The sequence below is a fragment of the Miniopterus schreibersii genome, assembly GCF_964146895.1.
Source record: "Miniopterus schreibersii genome assembly, chromosome: 10".
In the NCBI taxonomy this organism is placed as follows: Eukaryota; Metazoa; Chordata; class Mammalia; order Chiroptera; family Miniopteridae; genus Miniopterus; species Miniopterus schreibersii.
The window spans coordinates 60827393-60844413 of NC_138110.1; the positions used below are offsets into that span (position 1 = coordinate 60827393).

At 47.0% G+C, this 17021-nt stretch overlaps 2 protein-coding genes across 6 annotated transcripts in view; one reads left to right on the forward strand and one right to left on the reverse strand.

Annotated features, from left to right (window-relative positions):
• CDK5RAP1 (CDK5RAP1 mitochondrial tRNA methylthiotransferase) overlaps nt 1-7393 on the forward strand; it is a 30265-nt gene extending 22872 nt beyond the window's left edge. For 4 of the 5 annotated variants that reach the window (XM_081149541.1, XM_081149542.1, XM_081149544.1 and 1 more), the window contains exon 14: nt 3915-7393. In XM_081149541.1, the coding sequence (XP_081005667.1) occupies nt 3915-4007 (93 nt within the window). In that variant the 3' untranslated portion in view covers nt 4008-7393. The remainder of the gene's footprint in view (nt 1-3914) is intronic. The other variant, XR_013999719.1, reaches the window with a different exon arrangement.
• On the reverse strand, nt 6310-15386 carry LOC308562328 (vomeromodulin-like; the record flags this gene model as incomplete). Its single annotated transcript, XM_081148320.1, has 8 exons — nt 6310-6572; nt 7918-7975; nt 8339-8423; nt 9350-9505; nt 10970-11074; nt 11374-11887; nt 14824-15067; nt 15342-15386. Coding segments are annotated over 8 exons (1209 nt in total). The 3' UTR covers nt 6310-6570.
• Nucleotides 15387-17021: the final 1635 nt, after the last annotated feature.

Here is a 17021-nt window from a genome sequence, read left to right on the forward strand (position 1 = left end):
GGTACTCGCTTTTATTCCCAAGTGACATAAGCCCCACAAGAGAGATTTAATGGGAGGGTTAAACTGAAGCAGGAGCCGTGGAGCCAGGGTCCTGCTGCTCTTTCTCTGTTGCTCATCTCTGCTGTTCTCATTTGTCTTCACTTAGAGACTCCGGGCTATGCTGGAGCCACTCCCTCATGAATTTCATTGTCTTATCTCTCTCTCCTCTGCATCTGCACCCTGTCGGCTGAACATTGCTGGGGAAAGGCACAAAGTTAATCTCTGTAGATTATAGAGATTAGGTCAGATGATGGTGATTGAAAACTCAAAATATAGTGGCTTAAATGAGCTAAGCGTTCTCTTTCTCATAAAAGTCTAGGTAAGGAAGGCCCAGGACTGGTGGTTGTGCTGTCTTCATGGGTCCTTCTGTTTTTCCATGTGTGGCCTCGGCTTTCAAGGTCACCTCCATGATCCAAGAGGCTGCTCTGGCCGCCTCCATACCCAGGGAGCGGAAGGACAAAGAAGAAAGGGGAAGGGCATGCCCTCTTCATCTCAGGAGCGCAGCTGCTCCGCATGCTCTCTACCACAGTAACAGCACACCAAGCTTCAGAGTCTGCGGAGTGTCCTCTTCATTCTGAATGACCGCGTGTCCAGTTAAAAATTGGGAGTTTTGTTCCTGAGGGAGAAGAGGAGAAATGTTGGGGGGTAAGGAATAGTCTCTTCCACATAAATTGACTGCACGCAGTTGAAATTCATGACCACAAAAAAATGAGCACTGAGCATGGCCCTGAAATCCTGACCCCATATTTCCCTAGTAAATTGACTTTCCCACTCTCTTCTTAAATCTTCATCTGCCTATCCCTAATCTCAGCTGATGTCTGCCTTATATTTCATAAAGAAGATAGATACAGTCAGATGAAACCTCATTGTGTCGTCATTATGTCCACCAGCTCATTCCCATCTCTACCCATCATGCTGTCCGCTCGCCTGGCACTCTGTTTTTTGTTTTTTCTTACTGATTTTTTTTTTTTTTAGAGAGAGGGGAAGGGAGAGTGATAGAGAGATAGAAACACTGATGAGAAACGTTGATTGGCTGCCTCCCGCACACCCCCTACTGGGGATCGAGCCCACAACCTGGGATTGTGCCCTGACTGGAAATTGAACCTGTGACCTCCTGGTTCATGGGGCGACACTCAACCACTGAGCCACACCAGCCTGCTTGCCTGGCACGCTGTAGGAAGCTTCTGCATCTTCTGTCAGTGCTGCTTCTTGTGCCTTCTCTTCCATCCCTTCCCATCTTCTCAAGAGATTTGTACTTATCTCCTTTTTTTCTTGCACCTTAAACTTAATGCAGCCAAAATGGAGTGAATTCTTCCTGCTTTCCTGCAATTTTTATCTTATCAAGATTTCTCCATGTCAGTAAATGTCACCACCGAGTTGCTTAAGCCAGAAATCTAGGAATCATCCTAGATACTTGCTTTCTTGTACTCCTACCCACAGTCTGTTTCAGCTCTTCTTATGGAGTATATGTTGAACCTGACCATTTCTTTTCGTCTTCAATCCACCATAATTTCTTGGCTGGGAGACTGCAGTATCCTCTTCACTGGTCTTCTGCGTCTATATTTTAAAATAGAATTATTTTATTGAAGTATATCATAAATGTAGAAAATTGCCACACTATAAGCGTACTACTTGATGAATTATAATGTGAACCTACCCATGTAACTAACACCTAGATCAAGAAACAATATTTTCAGAATCCTAGATAGCCCCCTATGTCCCTACCAGTTGCCTTGAATCCTGATTTCTAGTACCATAGTTTAGTTTTGCCTGTTTTTTATTGTTATACAGTTGAATCATACAGTATATATTTTTGGTGCCTGTCTTCTTTCCCTCAAGCTTAGGTTGTGCAGTTCATCCATGATTGTACAGGGGTGGGCAAAAGTAGGTTTACAGTTGTTCGTATGGAAAAAGACCTGCAGGTTATGATTATTAACTCTGTGTTTTGCATACCCACAACTGTAAGCCTACTTTTTTGCCCACCCTTGTATTTACTCCATATTGTCTGAATATACCACAGTTTATTTGTGCATTGTACTTTGGTTGGCCATTTTGGTTCCAGTTTGGAGCTATTATGAATAGAATTGCTATGAATGTTTCTGTACTGAATTTTTTTTTTTTTTAAATATATATCTTTACTGATTTCAGAGAGAGGAAGGGAGAGGGAGAGATAGAAGCATCAATGATGCGAGAATCATTGATTGGCTGCCTCCTGCATGCCCCCAACTGGGGATCAAGCCCACAACCCAGGCATGTGCCCTGATGGGGAATCGCACTGCAATCTCCTGGATCCTAGGTCGATGCTCAACCGCTGAGCCACGCCTGGTTGGGCCTATACTGTGTTTTAGTGCATATACATACTCATTTCTGTTGGGTATATGGCTTGGAGTTGCTGGGCCATATGGTTTGTATAACAGAAATATTGGAGCCTGGCCGGAGTGGCTCAGTTGGTTGAGTGTCTTCCTGTGCCCCGAAAGGTTGTGGGTTCGATCTTTGGTTGGGGTGCATAATGAAGGCAACTGATTGATGTTTCTCTCTCATATCAGTGTTTCTCTCTCCCTCTCTCTCCCCCTTCCTCTAAGCATATCTTTGGGTGAGGATTAAAAAAGAAATAGCCAAAGTGATGGTACCATTTTACACTCCCACCAGCCGTGCATGAGAATTCCAGAGGCTTCCATTCTTGTTCTCCGCTAGCCTGTCTGTCCCACAGTAGGCAGTGTGATCTTTCTAGATCAGATTACTTACTCCTCTGCTTAAGCCCTCCAGTGGCTTCCCCTTGGAGCCAGCATGAAATGCAAGGCCTTATATGATCTGTCCCAGCTACCTTTGCGACCTCTCGTTCCCTCCACTCTTCTTATTCCCTCTCTTCCAGCCTTGGTAGCCTCCTTTTTGTCCCTCACACCTAGTTTAGTGTCAAGGACTTTGTACATGCTGTGTTGCTTGGGAGGCTCTTGATCTTTGCCTGGCTGCATTCTTTGAAACCTTCAGGTTCTGACAGCAGTGTGGTGATTGCGGAGGGTGGAGTGTGGGTGGAGGTGGAAGAGGGCATAGAGGGGATAACTGGTGATGGAAACAATAAAATAAAATAAAAAACAAAAACAAAAACCTTCAGGTTCTCTCTCAAATGTCACTGCTTTGAGAGGCCTTCTCTGGCCACTGTAGTACTAGAGCATCTTCCCTCTGCCTTGCTCCTGTCAGTGTTGACCACATTAGCGCATTTTATCTTCATAGCACTTTTCAGTGTCTGAAATCATTATTGTTTGTTTCTTTACATATTATTGTCTGTTTTTTCCTGAAAGCTCCTTTGAGGTCAGGGAAAATGTCTTTTTTGCTCATCTTAGTATCTCCAGCACCTAGGACTATTCCTAGAACATAATAGGCACTCAGTAAATATTTACTAATGGACTGACTTGTTCTCATGGTAAGAAATGAGACCACTGGTACCTTTGGGGTCACATGCTTTTAGCTCTTAATTAGAGATGAAAGAGAGCCTTTCTCACCAAATTTTGGCCATACGGAAGGATTTGATTGGTCCAGCCTGGATTACAGCTTACCCCTGGAGGTAGAATGGCAGGGTCTGTGATGGGCAGCTCATACCTGAACTCATGGTTGGAGCTGGGGTGGAGCCATCTCCCAAGAGAGAAGAAGTGGCTGTTTGAGACTAACTTATTTTGGACTTTTAAAATTATATGCATTACCATTGCATCAGACGTCTCTTCCTCCCAGGATTGGGGGCATACAGGAACCATGCAGTCTCTGCTGGCCTGTCACCTCCATCAGGTCCCTTGTGGTGGCCTCTCTTCTGGAGGCTCCACATTATATCCCTGTGGTGCAGTCTTGGTTACCTTGCCTTCCCCTGACTGGTTTTCTTTCAGATTACCTCCGCCAGCTCTCAGACACTTAGAGGACATGCTCTCTGCAGGACCACTCTGAAGGGCTCCTCAGCAGATTGCTCACTTGAGCAATGACATCAGAGTTGATGTGGGCAGTCCTTCCCAACAGGAAGTGAGTTATGACTGGTCACTGATGAAAGAGGCCATGAAGCTTTGAAGACAAGCTGCAAATGGTGAAGCAACTGGATGTCAAACGGAAAACACATCTCTCTTCTGCCACATGAACAGCCTTTAGAATAATTAAATTTACCTAAACTAAAGTGGTCCATCAGTCTCTACATTTATATCATTCCTTTCTTGGTTAGTGTTTCAAGGGATTTTCTCTAAAGTATCTGTGTTAAGTGTTGCCCAACCCAGTTTCTGCTGTGGATACTGCTAACTTCTCTGGTTTTCCCCTCCAAACCCTGGGAATTAGACTGAAGGGGCGGGGAAGATAGAACCATTCGCTTGGGAAAAACTGCTCTAGATCTTTCTGACGTTATAGTTTGATGACATGTTTCACCTGCTGATCTCACTTTATTCTCATATTTTACCTGAGGATTTCCCTCTGGACCTCTTTTTCCCCCACCCTGTTTAAAATACATCTTTTATTGATTTCAGAGAGAGGAAGGGAGAGGGGGAGAGAGAGAAACATCAATGATGAGAGAATTGTCATTGGTCGGTTGCCTCCTGCACACCCCCTGCTGGGGATTGAGCCTGCAACCTGGGCATGTGCCCTGACTGGGAATCAAACCACAATCTCCTGGATCCTAGGTCAGTGCTCAGCTGCTGAGCCAGTGCCCGGCTGGGGGCATAGTATTCTTTCGTAATCCTTTTATTTCTCTTAAGATTGATAGTAATATTCCCTCTTTCATTTCTTTTTTAAATTTTCCCCTCTTTTATTTCTGATTGAGTAACTTGAGTCTTCTCTCTTTTTCTTTGTATTCTGTTTCTCTGCATGTAGCTATTCTGAATATGTCATATGAACTGAATTGTTTGTATAATATGTCATACTTTGTGTTTGGCTTTGCTCACTGAACGTAATTCTTTCAAGGATGAGCCACATTGTGACATGTATGAGTACTTCATTCCTTTCTATGGCTGCTTATACCTTTTGGTTATTGTGAACAGTGTTGCTATGAACACTAATATACAGAGTTTGAATATCTGTTTTCAGTTGTTTTCGGCATATACCTAATAGTGGAATTAGTGGGTCATATGTAAATCTTACGTTTATTTTTCCAAGAATAGCCAACCTATTTTCCACAGAGATTCAATCACTTTTTACATTCCCACCAGCAGTGCACAAGGGTTTTGATTTTTTCATATACTCACCACTGGTTGGAAGGTTTTTAAGTAGGGAGTATATATTTTTATAAAGAGTACTCTGGCTGCCAGGTATAGGATGGATCATAGCTGGCAAGGACAGGGAGACCAGTAGCCCTGGTAAATGTTATTGGTGACTTGGACTAGGATGGTGATAGAGAGAAACAGAAAGATGGGGAAAGGTGCTTCTGGAACAGAATCAACAGGATCTGTTCATGAGAGGCAAGAATGAAGAACAATTCCCAAGGGTCTGGATAGGAAAGCTGAGTGGATTGTATTGCCATTTACCAAGAAAGGATTGACTGTGAGGTACTAGCCTGGGGAGAAATCAAGTCCTAAGGTTTGGACAAAGGGCTGAAACTAAAAGTGTGATTTGGCCTTTATTTTGGGGGGTGCTGCCCCTTACTGTGAGGAAAGCCCAGTCTTTGGCCCTGCTTAGCCTATCTAGTCTTGGTGTCCACAGTCTGAGCTCTTTTGTTTCCAGGACAGAGGGTCTCTGCCTGGTATAGAGGTCACAGTTGTGTTTCTCAGTACTCTTCTTGTAAACTTTTCTGGGGTTCTCTTTATTTACAGGTTTCCTGCTTAGCTTGCTTCCCTCTAACAGCTACTTGGCATGGCCTATGGTCACTAAGCTGGGACCTAGATTCTTTATTTCCCTGTTCATGGTATCACCAGGCTCTTCTTACCTGCTCTATTCCATATATCTTTTAGCATTTGGTCTGTGACTTTCGCTGTGTAACGTGATGATGGGGACACTGGATCCTAGTCCCTGTATGATTTTCATGTTGGGCCAATGGGCAAAAGAAAGCACTTGAAGTTGGAGAGGGGAGGGCAGAAGTATGGAAAGAAAAATCTTTTTTTTAAATCCTCACCCTAGGATATTTTTTCCACTGCTTTTCAGAGACAGTGGAAGGGGTGGGGGGAGAGAGAGAGAGACATCTCGAGCCTGCAACCGAAGTAGGTACCTTTGGCCGGAATCGAACCTGGGACTCTTAAGTAGTGCTTTTACTTATCATAAACATATAGTGAAACTCCTATATTGTAGAAATTGAAAACAAGTGAGTCATTTTCTGCATGAAAACAAGATAATTTTTAGAGATGATTACAAAGTGCCCCAAACCCCATTCCTGATTTTCTTGCACTTGTTAAGTCAAGGTAACATTGGTGAAATTCCAAAGAATAGTTGACATGTCCAGAACACCATTCAACTTGGCTCCTTAATCACAAGGATGTCCTTGGCTCCATATTTCTTCAGAGAAGTTTCAGAGTGCTTTCATTCTCGAAAATTCTCTGGCATCATGTGTGCTGGATTTAGTTTGCTGCCTGAAGGTCTCTCTGTGGGGAGATAAAACACAACTAATTACACTCTTAATCTATAAGCTGGCTGCAGGCACCGGCTGTGCCAGCCAGTGCACCCCGTCTCCCTACCACAGCACTGGCCCTAAGGGTGGGGACGGGACAAGTCAGGCCAGTGGGAGCCCTGGAGGTTATTTCTGGGTGATTGTCATTTGAGCTATTTGAGAAAGAAATGGGTGGTGAAACTCCTGGTAGGTGGGGGACTCCACGTGGAACCAAAATAGAGCCTACCCAGAAGTGGTAAAGCCAAGAGATGGGTCCTGCTGTCATTGTTTGGGCGAGAATGCTGAAGCTAACACCATCTCTGAGTGCTCAGAACTGGCAATATATTGCTGTTGTTAAACCAGTTTGTGTAGCACTTTCTGTCACTTGTAGGTGAAATACAGTTGGCATTCATCTGATCCAGTCCCTTGAATCAAGGCTGACTGACATAGGGAGACTAAGTAATGTGTCCAAGGCCACTCAGAGGTATGGAGTGTAGGACCCCAATGCTGAGGCAAATACTGATATCACCACTCTCACTCTAGTAATTGATTTGGCCACAGATACGGGACTTTGGGGGTTAAATGACAATGAGAATGTACAATTTCTGAGGTCTGAGCCAATATGAAAGAGGTTGGCTTTTTGTTTTGTTTTGTTAGATACCATACTCATTAGGCGTGCGTATTAAGGATGGAATATGTAAGCGTGATAGAGATTTAACATTTTTACACACTCATACACCTTTCCTAGTTCCAATGTCGTCATTTACTGTTTTCCTGGTGACAAATTTAAATAAACATGTCATTCTTTTAACGGTTTTTAATAACCGAAAACCTGCATAAGGAGGAAAAGGCTTCTTGCCCAGACTCCGTGCTATTTCTGCTCTGGGGATCATGAAATGTCACCAATTTCCTGATTTGGCTCTAATGGTGGCTGCTGTACCACCATTTCCTATTATCCCTGTCTCCTGGGTATGGTTGGGACACTGGAGGGAATTTCTCCCTCTCATTCTCCCTGGGGTGAGGGCCTGGGCCTGCTCCTTGCTCAGGCTCCATGCACATTTGCACTTTGCAGACCATCTTGGGCCTGGGCAGCTCCCACTGAAACTCCTACAAGGCTTTTTGTCCCGTTTATGGCCTGGATAGTGAGTCTCAGTAATTTGGAGAAGCAGGTAAGCTGCCACATTTCATGTGCTGAGGAGTTGGTTGGGTGCTTGGAGGTACTCAGGGTGCAGCTCAGCCCCTCCTCTTGTGTCTGTCACCCAACAGGATTCCTAAGGATGTGTGGGCATCTCCCTGCATTGAGCTGGGCGGCTCCAGGGAAGTGAGGTGTTTGTACTCACAGTTCTTGCATTCGGTGAAATCACTGAGATCAATGTCACATGATTTGGATTCTTTCATCTGTGAATTAACCACCAGTTAGCTTTGCAGAGGAAATGCAGCAGGCCGCCCGTCTCCTCACCCTGCTTCCTCTTCCCCTTTTCCCCTGCCCTCCTTCCCTTCTCTCTCTTCTATTTCCTGGGCTTCTTTTTGGCAGAACTCATCCTGTCCCTCCCCAGCCTGGGGCATTGTCCTATCCTGCTGCTGAGGTCTTTTGTTCCAGAGGGCATGTTGCATCCCTTAGCCCCTGGACCCCTGAAGGCCAATGTGTCCTTCCCTCTTGTCTCCCAGCATCAGGCCATATCTGAGGAAAGGGCTTCTTCCTGCCTTCCCCCCAGCGACATAGTCTTTTTCGGTGGTGCCCTCCCCTTTCCTCTGACTTACTTCCTCTTTCATGCTAACTGTCAGCAGTTGAGGAATGATGTCATCCAAGGGCAGAGGGAGAGGGAGAGGCAAAGTATCTGTGACCCTGGGAAAGATACATGTGGAGAGCTGTGTGATTTTGCATTTCTGGATTTTGCCCAACATTGGAGATACCCCATCCATTGATGATACAGCTGCAGTGATGTCCTGCTGCTTAAAATTTACAACCCCTTGAGCCCTTTCATCTTCAGTTAGAGTCATGAAGGGAGATGCAAGGATACCTGGGAAAATTACCAAAGCCAGACATCTGACCCAGCGTCCCACATGGAGGAGTTTATCCTTCAAACAGTGTGCACTTTGGTGAGCAGATGTGTGTGGGGCCTTAGTAATTGGAGTTGGGCACAAAGTTAATAATTGGAAAAAAACACTATTCTTTGATAAGGGACTGGTTAAGTAAATTATAGTGCATGTTCATAATGGAGTTCTAGGTAGATTTAACATAAGAAGAAGCTATTTTCTGATGCAACTAATTTCAGACACAGTTTTTGACGTGAAACAATTGGAGTGAAAAGGCGTCTATACTGTCTGCCCATTTCAGTGTGTGTGTGTTCATGCATATTTGCTGGCAATGCAAATAATATCTCTGAAAGGCAGCAAAAGGGACTGGATTCATGGGTTACTTCCAGGGCATATATAGCCAGCTGGTGTACATGGGTGGGCAGGAGACTTCAATGTATGGCTTTCTGTATCTTTTGAATTTTGATCTAGGTGAATGCATTGCTATGCCAAAAACAAGAACAAAATTCAAAAGTGTGCTTAGTAGGTAGAAGCAGGCCAAGTGAGGGAAGGTTGTTCTCAAACATAATGGGCTGTTCTTAAGCAGAGACCCCTCTCTGGGCTCTGTTTATTGATCATTGAAACCACTAGGTTGGCTGAGCTAATCTGTGAGGGTCCCCCCCCCTGTGTACCAGTGGGGACATTCTGGCACACAGGCCCATTGATACAGAAAATGAGAAAAATGGTCTCACGTACGTCTTCACCAACTGAAGGTACACTTTCTTGGCCTTGATGTCTTTGTCCTGGACTTTGAGGCTGACGCATTGGGTGTCGTTTGTGGAAATATCAATTTTCAGAGTCACATCCGCACTCACTTGAAATCCCAGTAGGGTGATTACAGGTCCTGCTAGGCTGTGGAGAGCAAGATACAGGTGAAACCAGACCTGGCTGCAAGATGTTGCTCAGCCAAGGTGATAGGCTGTTTTGGAGTCAGCCTCATGATTTGTCCAGGTTATTGGAGAGAGGGAAAGTTTGGTGCTTTCCAATGAGCATGGCCCAAGGTTGACCATGCCCTGTACACAGGATTCAGAGGCTGGTTCATGGCAGGCATTCCATAGACCTTGTCAAGTCCCTGTGGTGACCAAACTTCAGGGAGTCTTTTTTTTTGCTGGAGGCACCAGGCTACCTTGTAACTAGACACCCATTACAGGTTCACTTTTGTGCCCAGCACCCCAGCTGTCTGTTGTGTGGGTGACAGCATAAGAAAACCCCCCATTTACCAGAGCCTGGCCATATTAACGTCAGATGTTCTGGAGAAGATGAATGGCTCTTCCTACCAGTGCTAATTGTATTGGTCACACACATGGGCTCTGGAGGCAGGATGCTGGATTCAAATGCTGTCACTGCCATATTTCAGCTGTGTGACTTTGAGCCAGGTTTATAACCAGGTTACTGGTCTCAATTGGTTTTCTTTTCTTTTTTTTTCTTTTTTATTATTATTTTTTAAAAATTTATTTTTGTTTAAAATATTACAGATGTCCCTTTTTCTCCCCAATGACCCGTTCCACCCCGTCCCTCAACTGGTTTTCTAAACTTGAGACAGGACTGCTTTCTTGATGAGGTTGTCAGGAGGCTTCCAGAAGTGAGTGTGCCTCAGTTAAGTGCCTGGGTGGAGCTCAGTCAGTGAGAGGTATCAATGCTGTATGTGTTAGTCCAAGAAGTCCTCTGTCCCCAGTGTGGGTTCCTCCCCCTCTCACATCTTCCTGTGCGTCCTGGGCCTATAATCTGAACCTGTTCCTCCCCCACATGTTGACTGTCAGCGAGGACAGGGACCACTTTTAGTCTTCCCTCTGTGCCCAGCATGGCATCTGGTACAGAGGAGCGTTTATTAGCTACCTGTTGGGTGGATGGATGAACGTGTTTGTGCGTGCATGTTTAAAGTGGTAGCTTCCTGAGTGCTATTCAACATCTCTGTCTCCCCGAACTGCCTGGAATGGACAGTGTTTGTAAGAGTGGGCTGCTTCTCTTTGGAGAGTGCAGATTATTTGGAAGGTACATGTCCCATACTACCAGTGCAGTCAGTACCAGATACACTCTGCCTTTTCTCTCTGTTGGCCATCCGTATAAATGAGCATATTTGACAAGGAATCTGGGTTTCTGGCTTTGTTTACTCTGTTTGAGGATGGGGCTCCATGGGGTCATTGTCCCGCCTTGGTCCTCTGGGCTTGAGTAGAGGGGCAGCTGAGCCTGGTGCCGAATTTGCCCCATCCTCAGACATCGTGCCTTACTCTGTGTTGTCCGTGCCTGGCCCTTGGACACTGGATATGAAGGGGCTGGTCTAGGGCACCTAGTTGACTGATTTGGAGACAGGCTCACCCTTTTCCACCTATGGAGACCTTAGTCGAGGCTTGGGCGAGGATCTCATCATCGTCTGTCATGGTCAACATCATGTCCTCCACAGTTGCTTTTTGAACCTCTAATCTGCAAAGTGACAGCATCAGGGTCAGTGCTGGCTCAATTAATCAGCCTGAGCAGCAGGAGAAATGCCATTGAAGCAGCCAGTTAACAACCTCCCAAAGCTTCTGTTCCCCGGACTCCCCAGGGAGCCTGCCCAGCTCCCTAAGCTCAGGAAATCCTTTCCTCTTTCCCCAAAGGGCACACTTTTAGCACAGAGCTGGAATATTGCTTTTGAAAACATGGTTGTCCCTTTTCCATGAACTTTAGTATCCCGAAACACCACTTTTCTCTGTGCCATACCTTCGGGCCGAGGAAACACTTACCCTATCAAGAGATCTTTCACGTTAAGATTTCCCAGCAGGCCCGAGAGCGCATCATTGAGGCCACCTGGCACCACACTCTTCAGTACATTGTTGGCCGGTTCTGTGAGCTCGCCGACCGTGCTGAGCACACCACTTAGGGGGCGATTTGAGAGAGGGGTTAAGTCAGAGTCAGCTTTTTTCCCAGGATCCGTCTCTAGAGTATTGGGTAGTAGGCTGCCCAGGGCCCCTTGGGCCAAGGGTAACAGGCTACTGACAGCACCAGTGGCTTTTGAGAGCGATGGCAATGGCAATGGCAGCTTTGAGGACTTCCTGTTGCTCCCCTTGGCCAGGACACCACTAAGGCCACTACTAAGGCCACTGTCACCGAGGATATTGAGGGCGGAAGAGAGGTCTAACAGAGACAGCAGGTCCAAGTTGGACACTGTTTCTAACACGGTCCCAAGCACGCCAGCCAGATCCAATTCCTCACACATCAGCATCTTCTCAATCTTTGGGGGCAGGGTGGCGTTCAGATCTGAAAATGGTGAAGAGACACATTCCTCCATCAGCTGCCCAGCTGGTTCAGCCAGAGGAACCTTCCCAGCTGGAGAGCCAGCACCGACGAATTGTGGGGCCCGTAGGCACTGTATATCCTGCCTCCAGACACATCAATCCCTGCTTCTGCTCACCCTGAGGCTAGCCTGGAGACAGAGAAATAAACTAGTGCCTTGCTAAGAGGTAATATTCATTAGCACCTCCCTGAGGCTAGCCTGGTTTGGGTATGTTACTCCGAAGTGACTTAGGGAATGAGCCCAGTAGCCTGGAAGTGAATATAACTAGGATCTGCCCCTTGAAATCCGAGTGTCCTGAGGCAGGGTCTTCTCTCTCCTGAGCCCCTGTCTCTGCAGCTGTCCATGGGTGCCTGAGAGAACCTACCGTGTGGGCCACTGGGTGCAGGAGGAAGTGAGTGATTGCCATTTGAAGTGCTGAGGAGGGCAGGAGGCAGCTGAGGGGAGAGCTGGTGGAGCTGGGAGCTCTGGAGTTTCTGTGCTCCATCTGGGTGAGCCTGTGCAAGTCCCTTCCCTTCTGTAGGCCTCCCTTTCCCTTGGGGGTCATGAGAGGTCCTGCCACCTTTGACTAGCTGCCTCTACTAGACGTCCTGCGGCAGCTCTCACCCCCCGCAGCACTGTTGTCATCAGGGTGGAGGAGGCGCTAACCATGGGTTTGCCTCCACACTGGAGAGAAGCAAGTGAAGGAGGACTGGGATCTCAGAAGATGGTGGGAAGGAAAGGAGGGTCAAGACCAAGTAGCAGAGCTGTGACGTCACAAGGGCCTTTCCTATCATGATGCTCTTGATGGCTGGAGGAAGGAACTCAGAAGGGCTGTCACATCTGGATGACTGTCAACCTTGGCTGCCTAGCATGCAGGTGAATTGGACTGAGGGACAAGATTCTTGGCCCAGTAGAGTAGCAGGAGAAAGAAGCCGGCTAGTACCAGCCCCTACGAAGCTTCTAGGCCGTGGCTTTGGAGCCTTGCTGCTCTTCCCATGCCCAGGGCTCTGCAGTTGGAGGGCCTTTGCCTGTGTGGAGTGATGTGGATGCACCTCCATCCGGTGTATGCCCTAGAGAACCTCTTGCACGTGTGCACCTCAAGACCTGCACAAGAGCGTTTTGGCCAGCATTGCTCAGAGCAGCACACCGTTGGACAAAACACAGTTGATGTGTAAACTGTGGAGAATTTATCAGGAAGACTATGTCAGGGAAGTTGAATGGGCAAATATTTCTCATCAGAACATGGATGAATCACCTCAGAGACGTAAGTATGAGAGACAATGCAAGCAGGCCGCCTTTGGGGAAACTTGATGATGTTTAGTGCAAATTTTTAGATTGAGAAGGAGTAGCGTGTGTTGTAAAATATAAAGAATGGGGTGGGAAACGTTTTCAGGCCCAGGGCCCCTTCTGGAGGGGAGGGAGAGATGAGGGAAGGATGTGCAGCCCAGTAGGAGTCCTGGGCCTTCAGCACTGATTTTATTCCTAATGTAGATGTTGGGTACAAAGGTGTTTGCTGTGTATGTCTTGGTTGTTGTATGTTTGACAGTGAAGTTCGCCACCGCTACCACCACCACCACCACCAAATACTGCTTGATGGGTACACAGCTGTCCTTTGTACCACTGTCTGACCTTTTCTGTATATTTGGAGTATTTTGTAATAAGGCAGGATGGTCAGAAGAGCAGAGCACATGTTCCTAGAGGTAAAGCTGTGGTGGGTGAGCTGTGATCAGTAGGCAGGTGCCGAGTTTCTCCCTGTCCCCCTGTCCTGTCACACTGGGAGGCTGCCCCAGGCATGATGCGGGCCGATAGGACATGGCCAGTGTCGCCATGAGGACATTCCTGCTGGCCCGTGTTTGATGATGAGCCCTGTTCTCTGTCCTGCAATCCCTGACTCCTCTGCCTTTGGGCCCTGGGGGACTGCAGGAGGATGAAAGTCCACATCTCCTTGAGCAGGAAGCTGAGGCCCAGGGAGTGGGCAATAGAGGAGCTTGGGGAGCAGGAATCTGGTCAGTCAGGGGGTTTGCAGCTGGACCAAGATTTCTTATTTTCTGGCTCTTGGTCAAGCAGATTGATGCTTTAAGCACCCATAGGTGCCTGGGCTGAGCTCTGGCGCCCAGCATTGAGAAGCTGTGAGACTTCCTAGCAGTGTTCAGGTGCTAAGAGACATACAAAAGGCAGGCTTTTATATGGAGAGGTTGCTGGATTCAAGAGCTCCCTTCTCCAAGCTTGCTTTGCCATGTCCTACCCAATGTGGGGACTGTGGACAAGCAGCCTCAGCATCATCTTGGTCTTGTTAGACATTCATACTGCCCTGGTGGGGTAGCTCAGTTGGTTAGAGCTTCGTCCTGATACAGCAAGGTTGCAGGTTCGATCCAGGGTCAGGGCACATACAAGAATCAATCAATGAGTGCATGAATGTGTGAAGCAACAAATCAATGTTTGTCTCTCTCTTTCACTCTCTCCCTTCCTCTTTCTCTCTCAAATCAATAAATGAAAGTACTGCTGTGGTACTGCTACAGCAGATGTCTGGAGTGGGGCCCAGCCAGCTTGTTTTTTTTTTCTTGTTTTGTTTTTATCTGTATCCAAAGAGATTTTTTTTTTTTTTGATTGATTTTTAGAGAGAGGAGAGAGAAACATCAAAGTGAGAGAGAAACATCGATTGGTTGCCTCCCATACATGCCCGCCTGGGGATCGAACCCACAATGTAGGTATGTGCCCTGACCGGGAATTGAAATTGCAACCTCCTGAGGTCCTGGCCTGGGCCAGCTGCTTTGTTAACAAGCTCCTGAGTTGATTCCGACACCGTCTCCTCTTTAAGAATCACTTGTTCAGAAGAAATAAATAGCCTTTGGGCTTGGAAATGAGAAGCACGTATGGGGGGGACAGTCAAAGGTGTACAGGTGAAACAGTTCTTACTTACAGTCATTGACTTTGCTGTTAGACAGGAAGTGCTTGGCCACAGGAGTAGTCTCAGCTATACGTTTTCTAGGGGCAGAGCCTTGTGGAGGTGGGGGATATCTGCGGAACTGTACAGGTTGTAGAAGGGGTTGTTTGACAGGTAGTTTTCCCAGCAGTGAAGGTGGGGTCAGCAGGTCAAGTGCTTCTACTTGGACAGCCAGTGTGATGGCCAGAGCCCAGAGGGTTAGCATCTTGGTGGCTGATATCTGCAAAGGAGGACTTTGTTAGACACCACATTCCCAGTGGACAGTAGGGCTGCCAGTACGTTTGCATATACAAGATCTTAACACCTATAGAAGGGTGCCATGTACATTGCAGATATCCTAGCATGAATAGTGTATTCAAGGGGCCTGTTCCAGCACATGGCAGTCACTATCTCGATAAGGGCCTCTTTTCACTTCTATTTCACCTTTGCATCAAGGTGTCCATGGGCTGGTGGCAACCTTTGAGTACAGGCCTCGCCCTTCCTGTAGGCCTTACCTGTAGGGTCCCACATCCTCCTGCCAGTCTTCTTGACTCAAACATCCTTGGAGTGCTCTGAGTCAGCATTTGAAGAGCTGGAGAGTTTTGAATGCTCCAGCTACAAATGTTATCTCTGCAGTGGTGGTCAAGGTCTCTCCCTGCTTCTGGTCAGGTAATGTATAGCAGTGGCTTTGTTGGTGTGAGCTTAGCAAGTGCCATTGCTTTTTGGAGTATAAGTGGATATCAGCTGCTTAAAACTGTCTGCATAACCGTGAGGGGGAGGCCTGTGTGCTCGTTACCCAGATGGTGAGGTCTGCACTACAGAGCAGGCAGTTGCGCTCACAGTGCCCATTGTCCGGCCCCTGGTAGTTCTCATGGTCAGGACTAAGCCACCCAGTCAGTCAGTTCCAGCCTTGGCATTCTTCAGCATTCTGGGATTGAGTGTCCTGGCATTTTACCTCAGTGTGCAGAGGCCAGAGCCATCTCCCTGTGGGGCCATCTCAGGGCTACTCTGTCTTTTGAGGCCCATTGTTCTGTTTTGGGAGAGCACAGGCGTGGTTCGATGGTGGCATTAGCCAGTTCCCACCATTGCATTAGTATTCAGAACACAGGGGTCTGTCTCCCTGTGTGGAGGTAACCAGGCCCTCTGCTTTCTGTGGTCCCTTCTGTGTGCAGGACAATGGGTGGTCCCACTGACCACTGGCCATGTGGCCTCTTTCTCTTGGCTGGGGTTGAGCAGCCATAACTGATGGGACTGTATAAATGTTGAGTCTGAGCTCTACCTCTGTTGGTTGGGACGTGTCCATACATAGATACAACTTATTGAGTACTGGTCAGTGTTCACACTGGTTACTGTGCTAGCATCTGCAACACCTTAAAGAACCCTCCCTGCAAGTCCAGGCACGAGGCAGTATTATTTCCCCTCTTTCCAGCTCAGCAGAGTCTGGGTTCACTCTAGAAGGGAAGCCCCATTTGACTCGGTCCAGCTGTCACTCACTGGGGATGGCTTCCTGTTCTGGCTGTCAGATTCCTCCCTTACATGATTCCCCAAGTCTGTCTGTCTCTACATTTTGGGTAACATGGAGGCTTGTGCCTTAGGGCGTTTTCCCTCAGTGAAGCCAGTAGCCTCTCCATCTCCTCTCTTTTTGGATTTTTCCTCCAGACCAGTTTTATAAAATCCGCTGGTGGACCTTTGTTCTTGCTGTGGGTCGGGAGGCATTGCCCAGATCAAGCTGCCTGCCACTTACAACATCATCAAAGAACCGCTACTGCAGAAATGTTGGGCAGGACATCATCAGAAGCCAGGGACAGCCCTTCACATTGACCAAATTAAGCTTTATGAAAAAAAATTACATTTTCAATACTTTTCTAATTTTACCCTCATCTGTGAGGAACTGGCATTTACTATCTTAGGTGACGTGCAGGTATGCTGTGAGGAAAAAGTAATACAATCCTGTGCCTGTGACTGAGTTGATGGCAATATCTAGACATTGTCATTCATGGGACCCTGCAGGAATCCCAGTAACAAATCCCCTTTTCTTCCTTTTTTTTTTAAAATTTATTTTTATTTTTGAGAGTATTACAGGTATCCCATTTCCCCCCCAATTGATCCCCTCCACTTCTCTCTCACCCCCTTCCCAGGCCTTCACCCCATTATTAACTGTCCATGGGTTATGCATATAACTTCTTTGGTTAATC